Here is a 23342-nt window from a genome sequence, read left to right as displayed (position 1 = left end):
GGTGTAAATATTATTACAATATAATAATCTATAATATATATATATATATATATATCTACATTGTGATTGGCTATATGATATTACTAGATTGTTGAGTCTGAAGATGCAGACAGTAATAATAATGGGGTAAAATAAACACTTTAATTTAAAACATGATTAGCGTTATCTGAGAGAGACTGTTGCTGTTATATTGAATTTCTTCAGAATTAAAATATTAACATAAATTCATTATAAAATAGCTGTAGGAATTAAAACATTATTTTTATACAGTAGAATGTACTCTCAACTACATTAAGATGGGCTTTGACTATTCGTAAAATAATTTAGAGCTATTTGTAATGAACTACATCAGAGATTTAATAACAGGAACAGGTCTTAACTGGGCTCACATTAAACATAGGTGTATATTGTTCCCAGGGATTTCTAACTATTAAACATGAGAAGAGACCTGAGAGCCCATGTTACAAAGATGGTATTCTGAGTTTTTGAGCACTGGGTCTATATCATCCTTGGCTGCAGCCAAGCATAGATCTGAAGACTTATTACACTTGGCATCCTCAGCTGGAGGAAGTCTTGGGAGCTTCAGAAGACCCTGGAGATGAGAAATGACAGGAGAGTTAGATGATAAAATCTGACAGTGTAGAGCATTTGTTTTTACAGCATTCCTGCAAGTGTCCCAGCACCTTAGGTTGTCCAGCCAATTAGAGGGCACAGCTGAGTGAGCTCTGGACATATCTGTCCCATAGCTGTCCCAGTTCAGTGCTCACATTTCCCATCTGGCTGTGCAGCTCTTCATGAAATAATGACTAATGTAGGTCTAACAGCTACAGGCATCAGTGCGTTCTATAGGGGGAATTTAAAGCTGAGTAGAATCGAATAAGGATTTTACAATTGATATATGTGCAATATTATATTGTTTTAAAAACATTTGTTCTACATTTTACGTGCATTGTGTTTTCCTTTAAAGGAGGAAAATTGAGTTATCTTGTATAGTGATATTCAAGAACAAAGCCTGGCTTATTGTCCCCTAATAAGTTAAGATTTTTAGAATCTCTGCTGGGGCATAGTTCCATGAGTTTGTCTTGCTGTTGCAGAACTGTGCTTAGTACTGGGAACTAGCTGTGCTACTAGGGCAGTAATGGTTTGTTTATGTACACACTGTAAGGCATATTTATGAAACTGTGTTTAAATAAATGTCTTGAAATATGTTCAAACACACTTGTTAAAGCCGCACACCTGTCGCTGCTATCTTCACTGCAATAGTGGTGCAAGCCTTCCGCAAGACTGGCAGGTCCTTATCCTCAATCGAACTGTTTCTGTAACGGAGCCGCGCACACATACATATGCAGTCGGGGAGCTTACCCCATTTATTATGACCACCTTGATCAACATTTCGGGAGGGTGTATCCTTCAGTGCCAGTGTATGCCATGTAAACCCAGGTGTAGTCTAGGGTAGGCTGGCTTTACTGGGGCCCTGTTGATCCCAGGCTCAGTGGACCTTCCACCTGAGACACCAGAGGCAGCCAAACAGGAATTAGTTATCTATCTTGGATTTTTTTTCATAGTAAACAGTTAGGTTTTGGTTTGCCTTCTTATAGACAAACATAGTAAGGACTTCAAAGCCTGAACTTGTTGAATTATGTATTTTATAAAATATTACTAATAGACCTTTGTTGAGTGTGGGGATAAAGGGCACGTTGCTATTGCTCTGAGGTCACTCATAATATACAGTAAGTAGTGGTGGCTCCTGGCTAACACCCCTTATACTCCAACTGCCCTCAGATTTCTTTGATCTTTTAGCTGATACATAATGTTAATTTATTCTTACCAGACCAAATATTGTAGTTGGGATCACTTTGTGTTGACAGTAGTTGCTTATGGTACATTAATTGTATGATTTTTTTTTTTGTTTGTTTTTAAAATGAAGAGTATTTCATATTAGCTAAAAATAAGGCAGAAGAGTTATTATGCTGTGATTGTAAGGTCAGTGAGTATTGTAGCCTTTTCCTAGCAGGAAAAAATGAGATTGTTTCATAAATGTGTTTAGCCTCTAGAGTGCCAGGCTCACTAATTGCTTCTTTTCATCTTTTCAGAAAGAAGTAGCTGTAGAGATGGAGCTCAGGTTATCCCAAATGCCTATGCCTAATAATCAAAGATTTCACATAGTCCCATTTATTTTAACATCAACCAATGAGAAAGTGCACTGTATATAGTAGCTGTTTACACAAATTTTGGTACTAAGAATTCAGTAAAATGTTGGCTCTTTTTAAAGCATCTGTCTTAAAACTACATAAAATGCTGCGTAAAGCTATACAGGTATGGGATCTCTTATCTGGAAACCCATTATCCAGAAAGCTCTGAATCTCCCATAGAGTCTATTTTAGTCAAATAATTACCATTTTTAAAAATGATTTCTTTTTCTCTATAATGATAAAACAGTACCTGTACTTGATCCCAACTAAGATATAATTAATCCTTATTGGAGGCAAAACAATCCTATTGGGTTTATTTGTTTGAATAATTGTTTATTAGATTTAAGGTATGGAGATTCATTAAAGACCCCTTCTCTGCTGAACCCATGGTGCTGAGCATTCTAGATAACAAGTCCCATACTTGTATCATGCTGTTTAAAACATTATAGTGAGTTCACAAGCATATTTCTTGGTAATCGTTCAATTTGTATCTACTTTCCTTCCATTACTGGAGTAGCATGCTAGAGGTAGAAGTCCTTATACCCTTCTGTTTCTCACTACAAGAGCAGAATTTCAGGTAACAAAAGATGTTGGCTCATTATTTTACCAAAGGCGGCTTTTTGCCACCCCTTATAAAATGCCTTCTGAGGTAAGGTTTTCACCTTGGCTTTTAGCAGCAATGCCCCTGCTTAGAAAGTATTGAAAGGACAATCAGACTCCCTTTTTGCAAATGTTTTATTAATTCTATTTTAATAATGGTACAAACTACTGCGAACCATCAAAAGATTGTTGAACTACTCTGTTTTTGCTGCTACAGAGCTGTCAGAATGAAGAGGAAGATGAAGATGAAGAAAAAGAAAAGACCTTTGAAGTAAGAACTTTGTTTCTATAACATAACAATATGACATAGCCAATCTTGTTCTGTGTGGGGATTTTCTGAATATGGAATATATGACCCAAGCCTGTTGTATTTCATGGTACATTTTTAGGAGAAAGAAATGGAAAAACAGAAGACCTTATATCAGCAAGCACGTCTGCATGAAAGGGGAGCTGCTGAAATGGTTTTGCAAATGATCAGCGCAAGTAAAGGTATTGTCACATCACCGAACAGAAATACACAGATGCAGAAGCATTCCAAAAACACATGTCCTGGCTTTTCTTGGCAAGGCAGGAAACATTCTGAAAATGGACATTTTGTATGGTTGTACTCTTTTCTACCACAAAGTCAGTGTACTTTTACCGGTGGACAAAGACTCGAAAGGTGCGGGGATTGGAGAGCAGAGCGGAGCGGAGTGGGGGGGGGGATGTTTCTGCACTGGTGTGTGTGTGCCGACAGGTGCGGCGAGCAGATGGGGGGGGGGCAGGTGTTTGTGCTGTTACCGGTGGACAAAGACGGGGATTGGAGGGGGGGAGGTGTTTCTGCACTGGTGGTTGTGTGCCGGCACGTGCGGGGAGCGGTGGGGACTGTTGGTTTGTGAGTCGGACAAAGATGCAGGATGTTGGGGACGCATGCACAGTAGAGACGGTGAGGGAAAGGGAATGGGCATCCCTTTTTAAAGATGGCGGCGCCGTTCACTGAAACAAGTATGTAAGTTCTAGTATGTGTATCTCAGTAAATCTTTCATTAGGCAAGCCAGGAATATAGTGTTTTTACACAGCAATAGTAGTACTATTTAATAGTGTGCTTAATAGATTTTGACTTTCCTTGTCCTTTAAGCATCTGTTTCTGGTACCGGCAGAATAATTTTTTTAATACCTTGGTTTATTAACTCTTACAGTTAAAATATCTCCCATTCATTGAAAAATACTTTTTTCCCTTTAGGTGAAATGGGCCCCATGGTAGTGGAAACCCTAAAACTTGGGATTGCCGTGTTGAATGGCGGTAACACTGTGGTGCAACAGGTAAAAGCTTAGAGTTTTTTGTTTTTTTTACTAATAACTTGTGCATAATCCTTTTCATGTCAAATTTACATGGGTAAGAAATGTTTATACTACAGTTATATGATCTATTATCTGGAATGCTTGGGACCTGTGGTTTTTCAGAGGCGTTTCTCTTTAATTTGGATCTTTTAAATGTACAAAACATTTAAATTTAGTTTAATTAATTTTTAATTAAATAAACCTAATAGGGATTGTTTTGCAGCTTAGTTACCATCAAATACAAGGTATGGTTTTACTAAAAGAGAAGAAGGAAATAATTTAAAATAATTGAATTACTTGCTTAAAGGAGAAGGAAAGGCTATGTCACTTGGGGGTGCCAAAATGTTAGGCACCCCCAAGTGACTTTAATCGCTTACCTTCTACCCCTGGCTGGTGCCCCTGTTAAGAGAGAACTGCACCAGCCCGGGGTACCTGCGAGCGCTTCCTTCTTCCGCGTTGGCGTATTGCGCATGTGCAGTAGAGTGAAAGGAGTAGAAGGAATCGCTCGCTGCAGGTACCCCCCGGGCTGATGCAGTTTTCTCCTAACAGGGGCACCAGCCCGGGGTACAAGGTAAGAGATTAAACATTTTGGCACCCCCAAGTGACTTAGGCTTTCCTTCTCCTTTAAATGTACTGTATGAGGGATGACCTTCAAGTAATTCAGAGATATTTGGATATCAGTTTCACACCTGTAGTAGAAAGGCCTTTTTCATCTACATAAGTTATTTCAAACAGCATTGTTTTTATTAGAATTACAATTAGAAGAGATTCTCAAGGACAATTAAAACTTAATTGATCATATAGCTTAATGAGAACCAGTTTTCATTATGCATAGCTTTACACAATACTGCTCTACTTATGATTTCACAGAAAATGCTAGATTACTTGAAGGAGAAGAAAGATGCTGGCTTTTTCCAGAGTTTGTCTGGCCTGATGCAGTCATGCAGGTATGTACAACTGAAGTAAGCTGCTGAAAATTGTAAGATTTGTGCTTTATCTCAACTGTAAAATGCATGTACTATATTTTGTCCTTAGCACAAATACATGTTCATAAATATAATATATTTCCCCTTAATTTGCTTCCAGCCATACTTTTTTGTATGTATTTACACTTTAATCATTGTGTTCTATGGAGATGGCTTGTGAGTTTAGTCAAAAAAGTGAGACCAACATTTAGATTTATTTTAAAGACTGATTTTGTTTCTTTCCAGTGTTCTTGACTTGAATGCATTTGAAAGACAAAACAAGGCAGAAGGCCTGGGAATGGTCACAGAAGAAGGAACTCGTAAGTTTCTGGCTGTTTTTGTTTTTTTATTGGAGATACATACAGTAGAACACCCATTTTACCTTTTTAATCGACTAGAAATGGTGTAAAAATCAGGTAAATGCATTATGCATTATATATTGGTTGGCCTCAAAAATAAACTAAAATGAGGTTACTTAAAGCAAAGCAGAATAAATATCCACATTAGATACAATATCTAGCAGATAAAATTATTTTAACCAATACATGTTTTAATTGGACAGTTTCTGCTCGTTCCAAAGATCTTCTGTTATAGCAGAATCAAACTAAATGTCCGATAAAGCTATTTTCATAATAATACAGGTATGGGACCCGTTATTCAGAATGCTCGGGACCTGGGTTTTCCGGATAAGGGGTCTTTCAGTAATTCGGATCTCCTACCTTAAGTCTGCTAAAAAAAATATTAAAACAGTAATTAAACCCAATAGAATTGTTTTGGCTCCAATAAGGATTAATTATATCTTAGTTGGGATCAAGTACAAGGTACTGTTTTATTATTACAGAGAAAAAGGAAATCATTTTTAAAAAATTCAGAACTTTCTGGATAATGGGTTTCCGGATAAGGGGTCCGATACCTGTACCTGAGAACTATTATTAGTTGGTGGTTCAGGCTGGTGCAGCTATTTCCCAGTAGGTCACAGGATGAACTTTCTCCTTGGACCCACCCTACCTGCATCATCAACTCTCATTCCCCACTCTGGCGCCAGCCCAACCCCCTACAGTGACATCAGCCACCTCCACAGGTTTGTGTGTGTAGTTAACCCAATTTTTGTATCAACACCAAATCTCTGGAGAATTGCTGGATGTGTTGCCCTGCTGAGTTCCTAGATACTTTAACAATTGTGTGTAATAGGAATTGAGATATAAATAGGCTAAGGGACTACCCTAAATATCTGGGAGACACATTTAGACAACTATTCAAGGTGGACAACAGGAACATATAGACTTAACTCACCTTATGTACTCACTAGGAGTGTTTTTTGCTTTTTACTCTTTACTTTGCAGTCCAGTATTTCGGTCAGGGACCCGTTTCCTGATAAGAAAGGTACAGATTCATTAAAACAATATTGTCATGTTAGTCATTGTGATGTGGTCCCAAGAATATTTAGGACAACAAAGAAGTGTCCACTACAAATCTCACACTATTGACCTTCCGGCTGGAAGAATTATCTAGGAGACCAGAAAACCAAAAAACAAGGCACAAGGCTTTGCTTATAATATTGTCTAATCATTTCCCAAATATTGTCACTTCTGCCCTGCCAGGAAAAGTTAGTTAAGGCTTTTGATGTTGTATCTGTTCTTCACATGGTAGCTATTATAATGCACTGGGCAGATTATCAATATCCTCCGTGCCTTGCTTTTATTTTCCAAATGTTGTTATTATCTAATATGTTATTCGGCACCAAATAAAACACACATTTGCAAACAATCACACACTATTTCGCTCTCTCAAGAGTATATAATAGAACCACAATTCGATATATATATTGTAATATATGATATTGTATATTTTGTCAGTCCCTCTCCACTTAAGTTCCCTTATACTCACAATGAAGTAAAATCATGCAATGTTTGGTTCATGGTGAAGCCTGCATCCCAATAGCACAATAGCAGTGTTATGGGGGAATGTAATAAAAGTGGTAAACGGGGGAAAAAATATGCACAAAATATGCACAAAATATGCACAAATAAGAATAAGAATTTACATTTTGCAATATATGACTGTTATTGCACTCCATATTTCTCGAAGGTGGTCCACTGTCAAAAGTGGTCACTAAACAGGTTCTGGGTTCACAAAGCCCATAACATATTCGCGCAAAGGCAAATTTGTTCACACAGAGGCATACTTTTATTACATTCCCCACTTAATATTTTTGCAATTAACCAATACTTCTATGCTGTTGTATAATAATAATCAACTTCTGAAAATAAAGCAGTTGCCTGAATCTTGCATTCTTTTTCTCTCTTTCCCCTGGATCTGACAACAAGCAGTCATTGTCCGGGAACGTGGTAAGTAATGTGGTTCTAGAACATTTGTACTGTCATTTGAACTATCAACTTCACTAAGTTTTTTTATATGTGCAAAGCAAATTGAACAGCTGGTTCTTAAGCATTGCATTAAAGGCTGGATTTTGCTAAATGGGCCCATCAGTTCCAAAGGGCAAGGTAACACCCTTCCAAGGGTCTTCAGCTGTTGGTGGATGCTGGTAATTGTAGAACAGCACAAGCTGAAGATTTTTTTCCCTGCTGTCCCTTATTCTTTCTATGTAGAATTCTTTTCCACCACTATGGGCATGTCCCACGACAGTCACCCCTTTCTGGACAACCACAAATGATCAGCAGAATGTGATTTCACTGTGTTAAACTTGTTGTTTCAGATTTTTGCATGATCACGTATTTGAGATTTTCAAGGTTTATCTCTATAACCCTATAAAATGGAATGCAACAACGTTTTGCTCACAATTAACGTGTTTTGTTCTCAAATCTGAATATGCAAATGATGGTTTAGATTGGGTTCATTATTTATCAGAATATTTTGAAAAGGATTCAGAGTACAACAAATCCCAGAACAATGGATTATGGGCATCCCTATTTGCCACACGCATATTGCTTTCTCACAATAAACATAGCTATTTCTGTAGCTCTCCTTTATAATTTAAAGACTTCAATGTTTTAACCCGAGGAAATGTGAGAATAAGTAGAGTATTCTATTCTGTGTGTGACATGTAAGTGGCACTTGGCAATCTCTTACAGACCATTCAGTATTCAAAAGAATATTACGCTGACTGCTAATTGCAATTTATTGTTTACTCAAGGTGAAAAGGTTTTACAGAATGATGAGTTCACACGTGATCTCTTCAGATTCCTGCAGCTTCTGTGTGAAGGGCATAATAACGGTAAGAAATTAGTGTATATAATTTAGTGTATATATTACAAAGAAATATAGCATCTTTAGAAAGATTTCTTACCAGTGTCAGATAAACCCTAGGAGACAGGGACATAACCATAGGCAAAGCATACACTGTGTGCCTGGTGCCCACAAAGACCCTAATGGGAAATGTCATTGTACTGGTATGGGACCTGTTATCCAGAATGTTCAGGACCAGGGTTTCCCAGATAAGGGATCTTTCCGTAATTTGGATCTTCATACCTTAAGTTTACTAAAAAATCATTTAAACATTAATGAAACAGTAAGGATTAATTATATCTTAGTTGGGATCAAGTACAAGGTACTGTTTTATTATTACAGAGAAATAGGAAATAATTTTTTTTAAAATCTGAATTATTTGATAAAACTGGAGTTTATGGGTGATGGCCTTCCTGTAATTTGAAACTTTCTGGATAACAAATTTTCGGATAATGGATCCCATACCCATAGGTCATTTTCTTTTGGTTCCTGAAATAATTTTGCTGTTGGGGCTTCTAACTTCTAGAAATGAAACTGCTATCAGTAATGCAGATCATATTCAAAGATTACATTCTTATATATTTAATATTCTTAGTATAATGATAGTTATCATAGTTTCAATGGAACAGAATACATTTCTGAAAGTTTTATTAACAATAAAAATGCATATTGTTCACAATACATTATGGGGCAGATTTTCTCATTTTCTTTTACTTTCAAATTTGACTAAAATTGTTTTACCAAAAAAGTTGTACAGAAAAGTCGCTGCGAGCAAAGTCGTAAAAAACTCGACTTTGTCAATTGTCGCAGTGAAAATCCAGATTTTATCAAATTGTTGCTGCAACAATTCGAAAAAGTTGTGATTTTCGGACAAAACCCTAGAATTCTGTGACGTTTCGAGACAAAAGAAAAAACTTCAAGGAAAGGAAAGGGACCTTTGCCATTGACTCCTACATGAACTTGGCAAGTTTAATCTGCTGATTTGGATTTGCAGCTGTTTAGACACAAAGCAAGTCTTGGAAAAGTCACAGCGACTTTAAAATTAAAAATCGATGGTTGGTACCATAGTACCCTATATGTTATATTGTTGTTTTCTTGCTTATTTTATTTTTGTTATTTTTGTCAGACTTCCAGAATTTCCTACGAACCCAGATGGGCAACACAACAACCGTGAACATAATTATAAGCACTGTAGATTATCTTCTCCGCCTCCAGGTAATTAGCAGAAATAATGGCATTTGTTACATTTAAGGAGACAGATGTCCACTTTTAGGCTAAAGCACTATAAGTTGAATGATTTGGTTCTATTTGATGTAGGTCATTTCTGTTGGGAGAGTACATGTTAGTTGCTCATACCGTTGCTAGTATCAGTACAACAGTTTGCAAAGTCATGTTAATATTCAGTTATATCCTCTGTTTGCTCATTATTCCTCAGTGACAGATTCACACACTATTATTTTTGAGGTGTTCACTGGATTCAGTTTCTTTGCTGTACAATGCTATACCATGCTAAATACCCATATATTTTTCAATATCCTCATAAAATGTACCCCAAAAATTGCAGAATGTATGACTATTTATAGCAAGGCAGCATGGTGTTGTGCCAATACTGGCCTGTATGTACATTATACAGTGTTTGTAAAATAACATCAGTGTGTGCAGAGCTCCAAACCGAGACAAATCAAATAAGGAAAAAGACGAGAAAGAGGAAGGGAGGGGTGATGCCCAGTAGTAATGATGTTGTACTAGCCTAAGAGGTTATTCAATAGTTGCCATTGCAACACACTAATTTAGAAAACACTGATGGCTAGTCTGTTTTATTTAGTCACCTGGGCCAGTTCTATAAATGTAGGATTGATTAAACCAGATAGTCTTACGGATATTGCACTATATAAACATGGAAAGGTAATGTTTTCAGTAAGTTCTTTTCCTATCTTACCAAAGTGTGGTTTGGGGCCCATAAATGGACTAGTAGTTTGCCAATTCACTAGAGTGCCCACATCTCTTTAACTTAAAACCTTTTATAAAGTGCTGCTCTCTGAAATGAGAGTTATTTAAATCATGTAGCTTAGTAAAGGGTTTTTTTTTTACCTGGGTAAAGGGGTTTTCTTTGAAGCTGAAGTTATGATTTTATTGTTGTGTCTTTGCTAAAGTTATAATGTCTCTAATCTGTTGCCAAAATATAGTAGAAAGGTATTCATGTCTTTAATTTGAGGGAGCCTTATATTTATATTCCTCCTTAGGAATCTATCAGTGATTTCTACTGGTATTACTCAGGGAAGGAGGTGATTGATGAATCTGGGCAACACAACTTTTCCAAGTCTCTTGCTGTGACCAAACAAATATTTAATTCACTCACAGAATATATTCAGGTAAGAGATCATTCAAATGGTTTCCCAATAATGATAACAGCATCATACTGTAAACAGATGGGGTCAGAAAACCAGAAGGGTCAAAGCTATATGATTGTTAAGCAACATTTCAAACTTTGGTGAGCTCTGTATGATGGAGCTTGATAGAGCCCATGCTGACTAAATGCACTGCTCGTTGTCCATATAAACGTAGCTTTAAGGAACTGGAGTAATGTCTCTAATGCTTTGCCTGTCTGAAGTCCAGTGAAGTGAGGACACTGGGGCATGAACCCCCTACTGAAATGTAACAGAGTGAAAGCTCCTAAATATAACAATATAGTGCATTTTGACACAATCAGACAGTGGTTTTTAACCATTTTGTTTATGTTCTGTAATATTATGTAACTAAACAACAGTTTAACAGTGTTACACAGAAAATATTTATTGACTACAGATAATTTAAATTGAAAATACAAAGTTTAACAAAAGACCTTACCATACCAAATGACCAAAGGTACATTCCAGCACCTTATACATTTTGCACCACTGGGCACTTTATAGCTGGTAACAACATTTGCATATAGACTTATTTATTATAATTAATATTTTTTCTTTTTGAAAATGTATTTGTAGCCTTAAAGAATAGTAGATTGTAAATCCCATACATGTACTTAATTATTTAAAGTTGAAAATTTTTAAAACCTTCACATTATCTCCAACCAATAATTCTGTATTGCTCCTTGTAGAGCCAGAAAAAAAAATCTACCTGGCAATCAGATCATCACAGATCCAGATCCAGGGTTCTGGTTATAGCTGATTATAATATAATCTGATTATAGCAAACTCCACACTAGAACTGGAAATGTAGCCATGTGTAGAGATGAGGCAAGACAATATGGTGCATGAATAGAGCACTATGCTGACTGCCAGTGATTTGCTTACACAGAATGCCGAGCCAGATCAGTTCTTGGTGTGTACAGTTTGCAGAGCGGCAGCAGCTGAGGGCTTGTCCGAGCTTTGCAGCAAGTTCACCGCTCCTGCACACACATCACACAGTTCCCTTCTCCCAGCACAGCTTCCAGCTTCCCTTTCATAAAATACTCAATCAATTTTAGAGATCTTGGAGTTGCCACAGTCAGTCTTTAACACTGTTTGACTTTGTGCTGTTTCTCTGACTTGGGACACAGTCTATTGTTGAAGCAACAACATATGGGTATTAATAGGTGTGTTGGGACCAGTCACTTGTACCTTTTTCCATCTGGGGAAAGGTTGTTACCCCCAAAATGCTGCACACTTAATTTTTCAAAACTTGGCTCTATGCCTTGCACCTTTCCAGCCTGTAATGCCCCACGTTCCTTTATTCTTGCTTGCTAAATAAATATGCAGTAAACCCGGATACTGTTGGGACTAGCAGCACCAGTGGAAATACAAGGTAGGTTGGTTATCATTAAGGTGTGCTTATCCTGCTTTTCCTTTATTGAACTCTTTCTTGTTCCAGATGCCTGCCATTGAAGGAATTTGGGGGGGGGGGGGGGAAGAGTATACCCTGGGTCCCTTTCCACCGTAGCCTTTACACTGGGGATTTCTAACCCAAACCCCAACTGCTTCAGTGGTTGCCCAATAACCCTGTCCCCCCTGTCTTACATCTGATTTTCATTCATGGGGTTCTGGTCCCCCTCAGCACTCCCTCTTGCTACCTCAGTTGGAATACTAGCTTAGCACATGGGATCACTACTCTTTGTCAGGTAAGATTTTGAAATAAGGCTAAATGGCACAGGTTACATAGAAGATTACAGACACGCTTTATAGAATACAACAATTCCTGTGTAACAACTAATCCCAATGTATTTCAGAGATTTATCAGCTATATAACTTGTGCCATGTAACCCTATTTTAACTTGAATGGCTGCAGAGCAGGGTATTTATATATACCAGTGATTCCCAACCAGTGGCTCGCGAGCAACATGTTGCTCACCAACCCCTTGAATGTTGCTCCCAGTGGCCTCAAAGCAGATGCTTATTTTTGAATTCCTGGCTTGGAGGCAAGATTTGGTTGCATAAGAACAGGCATAGTGACATACAGAGTCTCATGTAGACTTCCAGTTCACACAGGGGCTAACAAATAGCCAGCCATAGCCCTTATTTGGCACCCCTGGAAACGTTGTTCATGCTTGTGTTGTTCCCCAATGCTTTTTACATCTGATAGTGGCCTATGGGTAAAAAAGATTTTGGGACCCCTGATATAAACTATAGTAATGTTTCTGAAGCAAACAGAATTTAACTAGTGCAGGGCAACACAACAGTATATATTAATTACTTAAGAAGACTCCATTGCTGAAAAGGCTACATAGCCAATCCTGCAAAATAATTGTGTTTGTAAGTTCTGTAAGTTCTGCTATACTGCTGAGTTATTGCTAGTAGTTTTAGTGTGAATACTTCTTAATGTGCATCCTGGACTGGACAAGATAGGTTTCTTTTTTATGGTTGTAGGTTTAGCTAAGCCCTTGTTGGTGACAGATGTACAAAACATTATTTAGTATATCATGGAGTTTCAACTGAATAACAATAGATAAAAGGATATACACAATTTCAAACTATACACGTATGTCATAAAAAAAACTAGTGCATCATAGCACATTGCATAGCAGTTATACTGCAGGCTGACTACCACTTGTGATTTTGTATGAATAAGCACACTGAATTAAGCGGATATCAAACTTATTCAACATTCAGCCATATCATGTAGTGCATACCTTTTGCAGGGTCCGTGCATTGGGAATCAGCAAAGCTTGGCGCACAGCCGTCTCTGGGATGCCGTTGTTGGTTTTCTCCATGTATTTGCAAACATGCAAATGAAACTTTCACAGGTAAGAGAGACTTGAGACTTTGACCATGGGCTGATTTATCAAAACTTTGATCAGTTTTCAACAAAACTGTATGATCACTTCCGTGTGTATGTCTGCACCCTCCACTAATCAGTTTTTTCTCAGTCTGATGAGATGTACCAAAATAAAAAACTGATGTACAATGACCCAATTTTGTGTATCTGAAACAGAGACTGATCCAAAACTGCTACATGTTAAATGTTGTGATCTGACTAAGCTATTGTTATTTATTGAGAGATATGTATGCCTCGTTTTAGCTGCGATGGAAGTTCTCTTTTCCAGCACAAGTGCCGGATGTCTAATGAGCAATCATTTTTGCGCTTTAAAAATACCTTTCCAAGAAAACACATTATAGTAATGGAATGTTTATGATAAACCTAAAAAAATTAAAAAGAAAATAACAATACATTTGGTCAGTTTTGCATAATTTATTTGTATTACTTGATCTGTTACAGAGTGTATGTTATAGTAGCCAACAAGGAATTGGACTAACAGTGACATTGGTTCCGTAGTCCTTACATGCACTTACTTTTTTTTAAATGGAGCTGTATCTTGCTGCAAAAGCTATAAGATCCACCACTTCTTCACATGCTGTTTCATTTTACAGGATTCTAGCCAGATCGAGTTATTGAAAGAACTACTGGACCTCTTACAGGATATGGTTGTGATGCTGCTTTCCCTTCTAGAAGGTAAGACTGATTGTCTGGCCTAGAATATATGCTTGTTTGCTTCAAACGACTTTTGCTGGAGTTGTTCTGTTTATGTATCCAGACATTATTATGTTGTACAGAACTGTTTTTAATTGCTGGTTAGACTATATTATAACCTTTTTGCCCCCGACGTATGGGGTGGTTTGTCTGCCTCTGTTCCATGTCTGAGGGCAGTAGCAGACAAAACAAAAGTGCCCCTAAATGACAATAGCCCTAATGAGTGCACATGGAGTGGTATCTTCTGACCAATTTTTCTATGATACATATGATATATATGAATATATATATAACTGCTGAGAAGCAAATTTGGATTTATAATCAGCTATGCCTTGCAACTATAAGAATGGTGTTATAATGATTTTACATTAGATTGTGCAGTGTGATAACCTGTTTATTCATTTTCAATCTACAGCTTAACTGATCTCACTAATATAAAGATTTTCCAAATGTATGATTTTTTTGTATTGCTATTTTCCAGGAAATGTTGTGAATGGGACAATAGGAAAACAAATGGTGGACACACTTGTAGAGTCGTCAAGCAATGTAGAAATGATCCTCAAGTTCTTTGATATGTTTCTTAAGCTGAAAGACTTGACTAGCTCTGATGCCTTCAAGGAATATGATCCAGAGGGGAAAGGCGTAATTTCCAAGAAAGAGTTCCAGAAGGCAATGGAGGGACAGAAGCAATATGCACAATCAGAAATTGAATTCCTACTCTCCTGTGCTGAAGCTGATGAAAATGATATGTTTAATTATGTTGAATTTGTAGATAGATTTCATGAGCCTGCAAAAGACATCGGATTCAATGTGGCTGTTCTGTTGACAAATCTTAATGAACATATGCCAAATGATTCCCGGCTCCAGTGTCTGTTAGAACCTGCTAGTAGTGTTTTAAGTTACTTTTCTCCATACCTAGGTCGCATTGAAATTATGGGAGGAGCAAAGAGAATAGAAAGAGTTTACTTTGAGATCAGTGAGTCAAGCCGGACACAGTGGGAAAAACCACAGGTCAAGGAATCAAAGAGACAATTCATATTTGATGTGGTGAATGAAGGCGGAGAACAAGAAAAGATGGAGCTATTTGTTAACTTCTGTGAAGACACAATTTTTGAGATGCAATTGGCATCTCAGATCTCTGAATCAGATGCTGCAGAGAGGCCTGAGGAAGAAGAAGAGGAGGAACCACATCACATTATAGAAGTTGGCGAAGAAGATGAGGAAACAGAGTCTTTAGAATCTTCTTCAGCATTTATTGTAGCTTGTACATCTCTTAAAAACAATACTTCCAATTTCCTAAAAATGCTTACCTTGAAAAATATTGGTAAACAGCTCAGAAAGGTGAAGAAGATGACTTTAAAGGAACTAGTGAAGGTTTTCTTCTCATTTTTCTGGATGCTTTTTGTCGGCCTATTTCAGTTTGTGTTTACTATTGTATGGGGCATATTCCAGATACTTTGGAGCACTGTGTTTGGAGGAGGTTTAGTGGAAGGGGCCAAAAACATTAAAGTTACAAAGATTTTGGGTGATATGCCAGACCCTACTCAGTTTGGAATTCATGATGATGTCCTGGAAGCTGAAAAGGTAGATGCTCCTGAACATGCAGCTTCCACTGAACTTACTAATCTTGTAAAAGGAGATAAAGGGGACACAGATATTCCAGATATTTTTGGCATTCAGGCGAAAAAGGAAGGCTCAAAGCATGGCCCAGAAATTGGACTTGGTGATTTCTCAGAAGCTGTAAGTGCAGAGAGTACTCCAAGCTTGGAGAATGCCGTCCGCAAGAAAAAAAACGCAATTGTGAGTAGCTTCAATTACTTTCACCTCTTGAATTTATTCAGACTGTTTCTGCAGCCCTTCCTGGTTTTGTCTCAGTTTTTTTAGGATCAGTATATTATTCACTGTTTATCAGGTTCTTTGTACCACAGGAGCGTGCCCATAGTATTGCAGCGCCTATACAATTTATTATTTTAAAATATCATAATATCATAAAAAGCAAAATGTAATGTGAGAAAATATGGACCTCTCTATTTATAATCCATTCAAAATTTTGTACGGTTTTTAAAATGATCTAATTTCTTTTCAATATCCTCCTCCAGTGCTGTCCAACATTGCATGTACTGGGACGATTATTTCTTGTATATCATGTTCATTGGGCAGATTAAATTAAAATGATACTGTTATACAATGAAGTCAATGAAGCCTATAAGCACACTGGTGGGCCACATTTGGCCCATAGGCCTCCAGTTGGACAGTTCTGCTCTAGGCAATATGTCTCTCTATATACAGGAACCTAAGTCAGATTAAGTAAAATCAGTTACATTAGTGTGTGTGCCCTTTGCCTAGAGAATGTATTAGAGCTAACGGTCTTTTAAAATAACTCTGACACAAAGCCTGTATGTAGAGAGACAGCTTACTGAATGGGGCACACTACAGAAAAAGTAGCTTATTTCCATGAGATCAAGTACATACAAAATTAAGTACATACAAATTACATTTTAGGTTCAAGACAGTTTAATATAAATTGCAAATATTAGCCAAACCAGTAGTAAAATGCGCAATGCTAATTAGAGTTAGAAATTTTGTCTAGAGTACTATTACACAGCAGATGTAAAGCATAAAGAATGAGCTGTTATTGGTGGAATAAAACAAATACATAAAACAAACTGTACTTATAGCCACAGAACAGTAAGGCAAAGAGAGGTTGCTCAAGCTCATTAGTTATGTATATAAAGCCACTTATGACTATTCTGCCGATAGATGTGTGGTTCATCAGGTGAAACTCTTTGTTGCTTCATTTTGCTCTAAAATTCAGGTTGTCAAGCCAGATGACAGACACTCATACAGTTGGTTTTATCTGCAAACCACTGTGTTGGGTACAAAGTACAGAACCAAGCACAAAGCATAATGTTTTTTGCATTGTGCATCCTGTCCTGCAGTTTATATCTGAAGGCCTCCGCTTTTTTGCACCCGCAAAATGGCAGCCCTGTATTCAGTATCAGGTAGTGGATAGCACATGTATTATCACTGCCCTTGCTCAAGTGTGCAAGCGCATGCTGCAGTGATATCCCATGTTGATGGGTCCTTAAGGGTATGGGGGGCAAAACTGTGCTTCTTAGGGCTCCAGCACTTGTGTATGTTGGTTTCCTAAATGAGGCTTGGTCTCTAGAAGTCCATCCCGTAGGTTAATCAGTCACATACCTCTCAGCCATGGCCAGTGTATTGCCTTAGATTCACATGATATTGGGTGTGGCTCTATGGGGTTAGCTACTCCAGCCCTCAGTCTCTTGGGCACCTTATGCATATATTATATTTAATGGTCATGAAATGAATACATACCAAACATCAAAGGTATGAAATATGTCCCTTCCCAGATATTCCTATTAAACAGTTGGGTAGGGTAGTCATATTTGTACTCATTGTGTAACTGATACTGTATTATACCTGTAACAAGTCTATTAGTATTATAGTTAAGGATAAATATATTTCAGGTTAGAATTCAATGTGAACTCAGCATCCTGCCTGTAGGCGTGTAATGTTCCCACTAATTTCTTCTTGGCTGTGTGCACAAAAAAATTGTTTGGCACATGCTTTTTAAAAATATGTGCTCAGTATGACATTTTGTGTTTTTACACAAAATTTTTTGTGCACACCACAATGTATTGTGTGCACTAGAGCACAGCTTAGAGAGAACAGTGCTTGTAACCAAATGGTATGGCTTCCTTATCAATCTTATTATCTGCCAGGGCTACACCACTTATCAAAGGATGCAGTGCCTTAGGGGGTAATGTCATAAACGGTTTTTAGTTACTACTTATCTAGTAACCATTGGCATCCAGTCAGCAGGTAGCATTTAATGGTCAACTCTATAAAAAACAAACAAACAGTGATTGGTTGTTATGGTTTACTGGATGTGGGCAAACTTAGAACTTCTTATTACATTGCCCAGTTAGTCTTTCAACATACAGGCTGGTCACTTCCAGACCCTAATTAATAATCTGTAATATATGAATAGATTTCCTGACTTCCATAGTGCAGCAAGATAAGGTTGGGATATGTGTAACTGCTTACCCTTACATGGCCCGGGGCATCACTAATATACTTGAACATTCTTTACATTTTGTCTGATCCCTACTCAAATAAACCTTCTACCAGAAATTTTAAACCTAGATATTCTGCTTTTAAATAAAAAGATTCAGAAGAATTCTCCTTTTGTATTGTTCCGTACAATATCTTGCAAGTATTCTTGATTTCTGCTTTTCAAACTGTAAAGAAGTCTTTTGTAACTGAAGGGAAAATCTCATTTTGTCTAATCTTGAGGCCTGACCTCTTGTTCACTTAAGAAACTTGTCAGTAGAAAAATGCCCTGAGACGCCTTGCTCTGGATCTTTATATATATTAACAGCTATTAGAACTTTTTATGGACAGAAATATATTTGACAGCCTTCTCTTTTATATGAAATACGCTATTTAATGAATTACTATTTTACAAGGCATTTTCTATCCTGTTTCATATTTCTTTCCCTTCGAAAATTACTAAAGCTGACAATCTTTGTTGCTGGGATTTACATTATCTTTATACCAGTGCACTTAGTCACGTAGCCACATACCCAGCCATATGATTTCAGGATTATATTCCAGTGACTATAAAGGGGGCCTATTTAGGGTCTGTAGATGTCTGCCTTTATTGACACACAATCCAGCCAATCACTGGCTGCCACGTCATAGCCCTGTTCCTGACATCACTGCCTGCCCCTGAATGTCATCAGTTCTGCTTCTGATGTCATCATCGCTACCTCCAGCATCATAAGCTTCACACTCAATATTACCCACCCCCCTGTCCAGACCTTTAAGGGCACTAAGGTGGCAGCCCTATGCCTGTGAGTTGTTAAATACCATGCTGGATGCAAAGTAAATGCTTCTGGTATAAGTGAGGCAGTCTCTGGCCTGTATTGGCAGCTCATATGCAGTTTGCTTATCTGTACATATTAATTAGAACTCCACTGGGCAGGATCTGCTTCACAACCCAGGGGTGGGTGAGTAGTAATAAATAGTAAGTGTAGTTGTTATGTTATAGTTTGTTTTGTTTGGCTGTTATTTCCCCTCTGAGCTCTAGTAGCACCAAAGTGAAGGCTGGCAGTGTGAGGGCCACAAGGGAATGAAGCTTTAATGAAAAGGAGTACACAACAGAGTTCTAGGACAATTTGCAGTTTGCATTTTTTGTAGAATTTGAATTGTTGTTTTGTTCTACAACTCTTAGATTTGCAGAGCTGTTATTGGGTTGCTTACCCTAGCAACCAGCAAGCAGGTTTAAAATCATAATGGCAGTCAAAGCCTCACAGTCTTTATAATTGTTTTGGTTATTCAGGAGATGTATTGGCTCTCACTGGAGACACGTGCTCCCTTCATACCCTAACATACCAGAGAGCAGCAGAGAGACTTGCATAACTCCATCTCGGGCTCCCTTTCAGCTAAATATAATGACTATATATATATATATTGTACTGCTTCCTAGGATCAAGGGTTTTCCTTTCAGGATAGTTTGGCATAGTCACTTTTTATACAACTTGCTGTGAGCCAGTGATACAGGGCAAAGGGTGCCTTATTTACAGTCCCATAGTGTAGCAGTATTTCTTAATCTTTCCCACCACCTTTTCATTCCCCCTTCTTGAAAGACACTCTTCCTACCCTTTATGCCACTGACACTGCTTTTCCCTCTGACTCTCTTTATACTGAAAACTGCCCAAGGCAACAGCAGCAATAGTGTGTGGGAATTGTAGTTTTTGCCAATTATCATATCAAAGCACTAGAGATGGAATGATCACCTGTGTGTGCTATAGAACATGGAGATTTCTTTCTTAGCATTTGTCTCTGCCATATTTCTGGAGAATAAAATCCACAAAGCAGTTCATGCAGGGTTGTAGTGGCCTAGCGGTGTGTCAGGGAATCTCATTGGGGGGCAATTTCCATTAGTTTTATCATTGCCACTATGGAGCCAAGACTTATAAGATAGCCACCTGCCAGGGCCCGGTGTTTCTTACTATAACTAAGAGGAGAAGGCACTGCTACAGGTACTTGCTTTTGTTACACTAAATAGGTTCAAACATGTTTTTTCTTACTGTATTTGAGATATAAGTTTTAGTGTGCTTCTTCAACCTATTGTTATTGAGTCAGCCCAACCATGACTCATGCTGGAAGTAGCCAATCAGACAGGGAGAATCCATCAGTGACTGGTAGCATGAGTGTGTGGGCTTCAGCTGGGGAAAGATGTATTTTAAGGAAATTACAGATTCATCTTTAAAATATAAACTGTAATAAAAAAAAAGAGATCTGCTACAGTTTAGTGTACAGGTATCGGACCCCTTATCCGGAAACCCGTTATCCAGAAAGCTCCGAATTACGGAATGCCCGTCTCCCATAGACTCCATTTTAATCAAATAATTCAGAATTTTTTTACTGATTTCCTTTTTCTATGTAGAAATAAAACAGTACCTTGTAATTGATCCCAACTAAGACATAAATAATCCTTATTGGATGCAAAACAATCCTATTGGGTTTAATTAACATTTTATTAATTTTTTAGTAGACTTAAGGTATGAAGATCCAAATTACAGAAAGACCCCTTATCCGGAATGCCCTTGGTCCCGAGCATTCTGGATAATGGGTCCTATACCTGTACTTTCATAATAGTGACAGTTCCCCTTTAACTCCATTTTCAACTCAATTAAATATAATATTAGGTCACAAATCTGTCATTGTGCTCTCCTTGCCAACACTGAGCAAGTATTTGTGCTTATAGCTTCCCCATGAGCTGATTGGGGCAGTTCTACTGGAATACAAAATGTATGTATTCACTTGCAGCCAGCCCTGTATAATGGAGACACAGCGGGGATGTTAGCTGCGCTCTCTCCAGGTAATGAGGTGCAGTCACGCACAGAGACAGGCTTGTATGCAAACATTCTGGCGGGGGGCACGCTTCTCCTTGGAGTGATCCGACTCCTGAGGCACCTCATTTTAGGTGTAGGCGGCAGTCATTCTCTCATTAGTTAGTGATGAAGCTTTGCTTTCTGTTATAAAACGTGTTTGGGTGTCTGAGACTCCCGTACTATTATATGGCTTTCAATGGCATTTTATTTTCAATGGTTTCCAGGGAAACAGATTTCACTGCATTTTTTTCCCCTTGGATGTATTTACTCCATGTTCCCAACAGAGCGCCGAACAAAACTGATTATGACAAAACCCCTAAACGCAAGATACCAGCTCTACCTGTGTGCGAATACTGTATAGAAATGCTTCCATTCACTAATCTAATCACAAAGGCCTTGTGCAGAAATGAATTGCAGCCTGGTGCTCTAATCAACCAACTTAATTATACTTTCATTCTGCATGTTAATTATTAGTCATTAGTAAGGCGCTAGGAGAGCTCCATTCATCCACAGGGTCTGGGCTGGGAGACACGAATGCCCATCTGGGCAATTGCTGGGAATTTGTGCAAGTGCTTCCCTGTATTTCTTTATACATCCTTACCCCTTCCATCACTTTAATGACTCCCCTCTTCTTCTTTTGATTTATTATATTGCTCATTCCAGTCTGCCACGTATAACATGCGTCACGCTCATTGCACTCCTCACTGCCTCCGTTCTACTGCCATTTCCATTGCTGGTTCCACCCATCCACTACTTTGCTCCCCATTATCCTGCTGTTTATTTTCTCTGTAATTGTACCCCATCATGCCAATAAGGAACTGAATAACCGTTATTTTAAAAAAAAAAAAAAAAAATAGAAGTAATTATGGATAATATTTAGTCTGTGAATAGGTGCCAGAACTGTATTCATATAAGTGCAAAATGATTAATAAGATACAAACCGAGGCATATATCCCTAGCTTGTCTCTAGCAGTCAGCAGCACACATCAGGGTAATGCTGGGAGCAAATGGCTATACTTCCCATGGTACTATGGAGTAGTATGGCGATACTGCAGGGGATGGACATTTAATTGAAGGTTAACTTGCTTTTTAGAGACAATTTCAAAGACAATATATAAATCAAATTAGAGAAAAAAAACACAATGTGGCTTGTTTTGCATGTGTCTACATCATTCTATGGTAAATGTCAATGTCCTTGTCCCCTTTGGGCTGTGACACACGGTGCTACTAGTCATGGCCACAAAACACCAAAAAAAACCCTGCCATAGATGATACTGAGATTTGTCTCTGCTATAACACCAAGTAGAGACAGTTATCAGTATTGTCTATTCTGTAGCTACGACAAGTAGCACCGTGTGTCATTGCCCTTTAATATAGCCGCCTTGTTTGACTGACCAGACAAATTGTGATAATATTGGAGTCTCTACAATGAAATGTTACTTGTGATTCCAGGCCGCTGAACTTGCAAAAGAACATGAGGAGCAATCTAAGGCTGAATCTGAGAAGGCAGAGTAAGTCATTTTTCATGTTGCTGTTTTGGCTCAGTAACTACCGATTTACTGCCATGGCTCATAGGTTTGCTATTCTGTCCTAGTGCCAATATAATCATTTGGTTGGTATTCTCCAGACACAGTTATGCAAAGCATCATTACAGTCTAGAGCCTTCTAGAGCGTGCACGTCTGTAGGAGTTACTGTGATGATCAGCGTAGGGTTTGTGTTTGTCATTTAGTTCTAACCAAAATGAAAGTGCAAAATTCAGTATTCGACATTTCCAATCATAAATAATTGATTGTGGCATTTCTGTGCCACCCACTGCCCCTTCTACACAGCAGTTCTTAAGCTGAGAGGCACTGAGAGAATGTTGCTAAAGCTGTGCTATGGGACACAAGGGAATAACTCACATAATTATGAATGCACTTGCATGTAATCCTCTTTAAAACATTTCAGCATTATCAAAGTAAAAATGAATGGGTAGCTGAACTCCAAGAGTGATACCTTCCGCCACCTTTAGTGCTTGACATTTGACTTTTATCATAACCAAAAATATAGCAGCCCTATGGCGCTAAAGCATTCAACCCCTGGTACTGTACCTGTGCCTTGAGTAGCCGCACATTACTCAGTCCCCAAACTTCTCTCACTACTTATTTCT

General features: G+C 38.1%; 1 protein-coding gene across 12 annotated transcripts in view; it reads left to right on the top strand.

The window, feature by feature from the left end:
* The window catches only part of ryr3 (ryanodine receptor 3), a 244769-nt gene that overhangs the window by 199998 nt on the left and 21429 nt on the right, over positions 1-23342 (top strand). For 7 of the 12 annotated variants that reach the window (XM_031891308.1, XM_031891307.1, XM_031891303.1 and 4 more), the window contains 13 exons: positions 3010-3063; positions 3182-3281; positions 4015-4094; positions 4983-5059; positions 5324-5397; positions 7405-7425; positions 8232-8312; positions 9450-9538; positions 10567-10695; positions 13437-13541; positions 14167-14248; positions 14748-16066; positions 22645-22703. In XM_031891308.1, coding sequence (XP_031747168.1) covers positions 3010-3063; positions 3182-3281; positions 4015-4094; positions 4983-5059; positions 5324-5397; positions 7405-7425; positions 8232-8312; positions 9450-9538; positions 10567-10695; positions 13437-13541; positions 14167-14248; positions 14748-16066; positions 22645-22703 — 2270 coding nt within the window. The remainder of the gene's footprint in view (positions 1-3009; positions 3064-3181; positions 3282-4014; positions 4095-4982; positions 5060-5323; positions 5398-7404; positions 7426-8231; positions 8313-9449; positions 9539-10566; positions 10696-13436; positions 13542-14166; positions 14249-14747; positions 16067-22644; positions 22704-23342) is intronic. The other 5 variants (XM_031891310.1, XM_031891309.1, XM_031891306.1 and 2 more) reach the window with 1 other exon arrangement.

The sequence above is a fragment of the Xenopus tropicalis genome, chromosome 8 (genome assembly GCF_000004195.4).
Source record: "Xenopus tropicalis strain Nigerian chromosome 8, UCB_Xtro_10.0, whole genome shotgun sequence".
In the NCBI taxonomy this organism is placed as follows: Eukaryota; Metazoa; Chordata; class Amphibia; order Anura; family Pipidae; genus Xenopus; species Xenopus tropicalis.
This window is presented reverse-complemented; position numbering and strand designations above follow the sequence as displayed.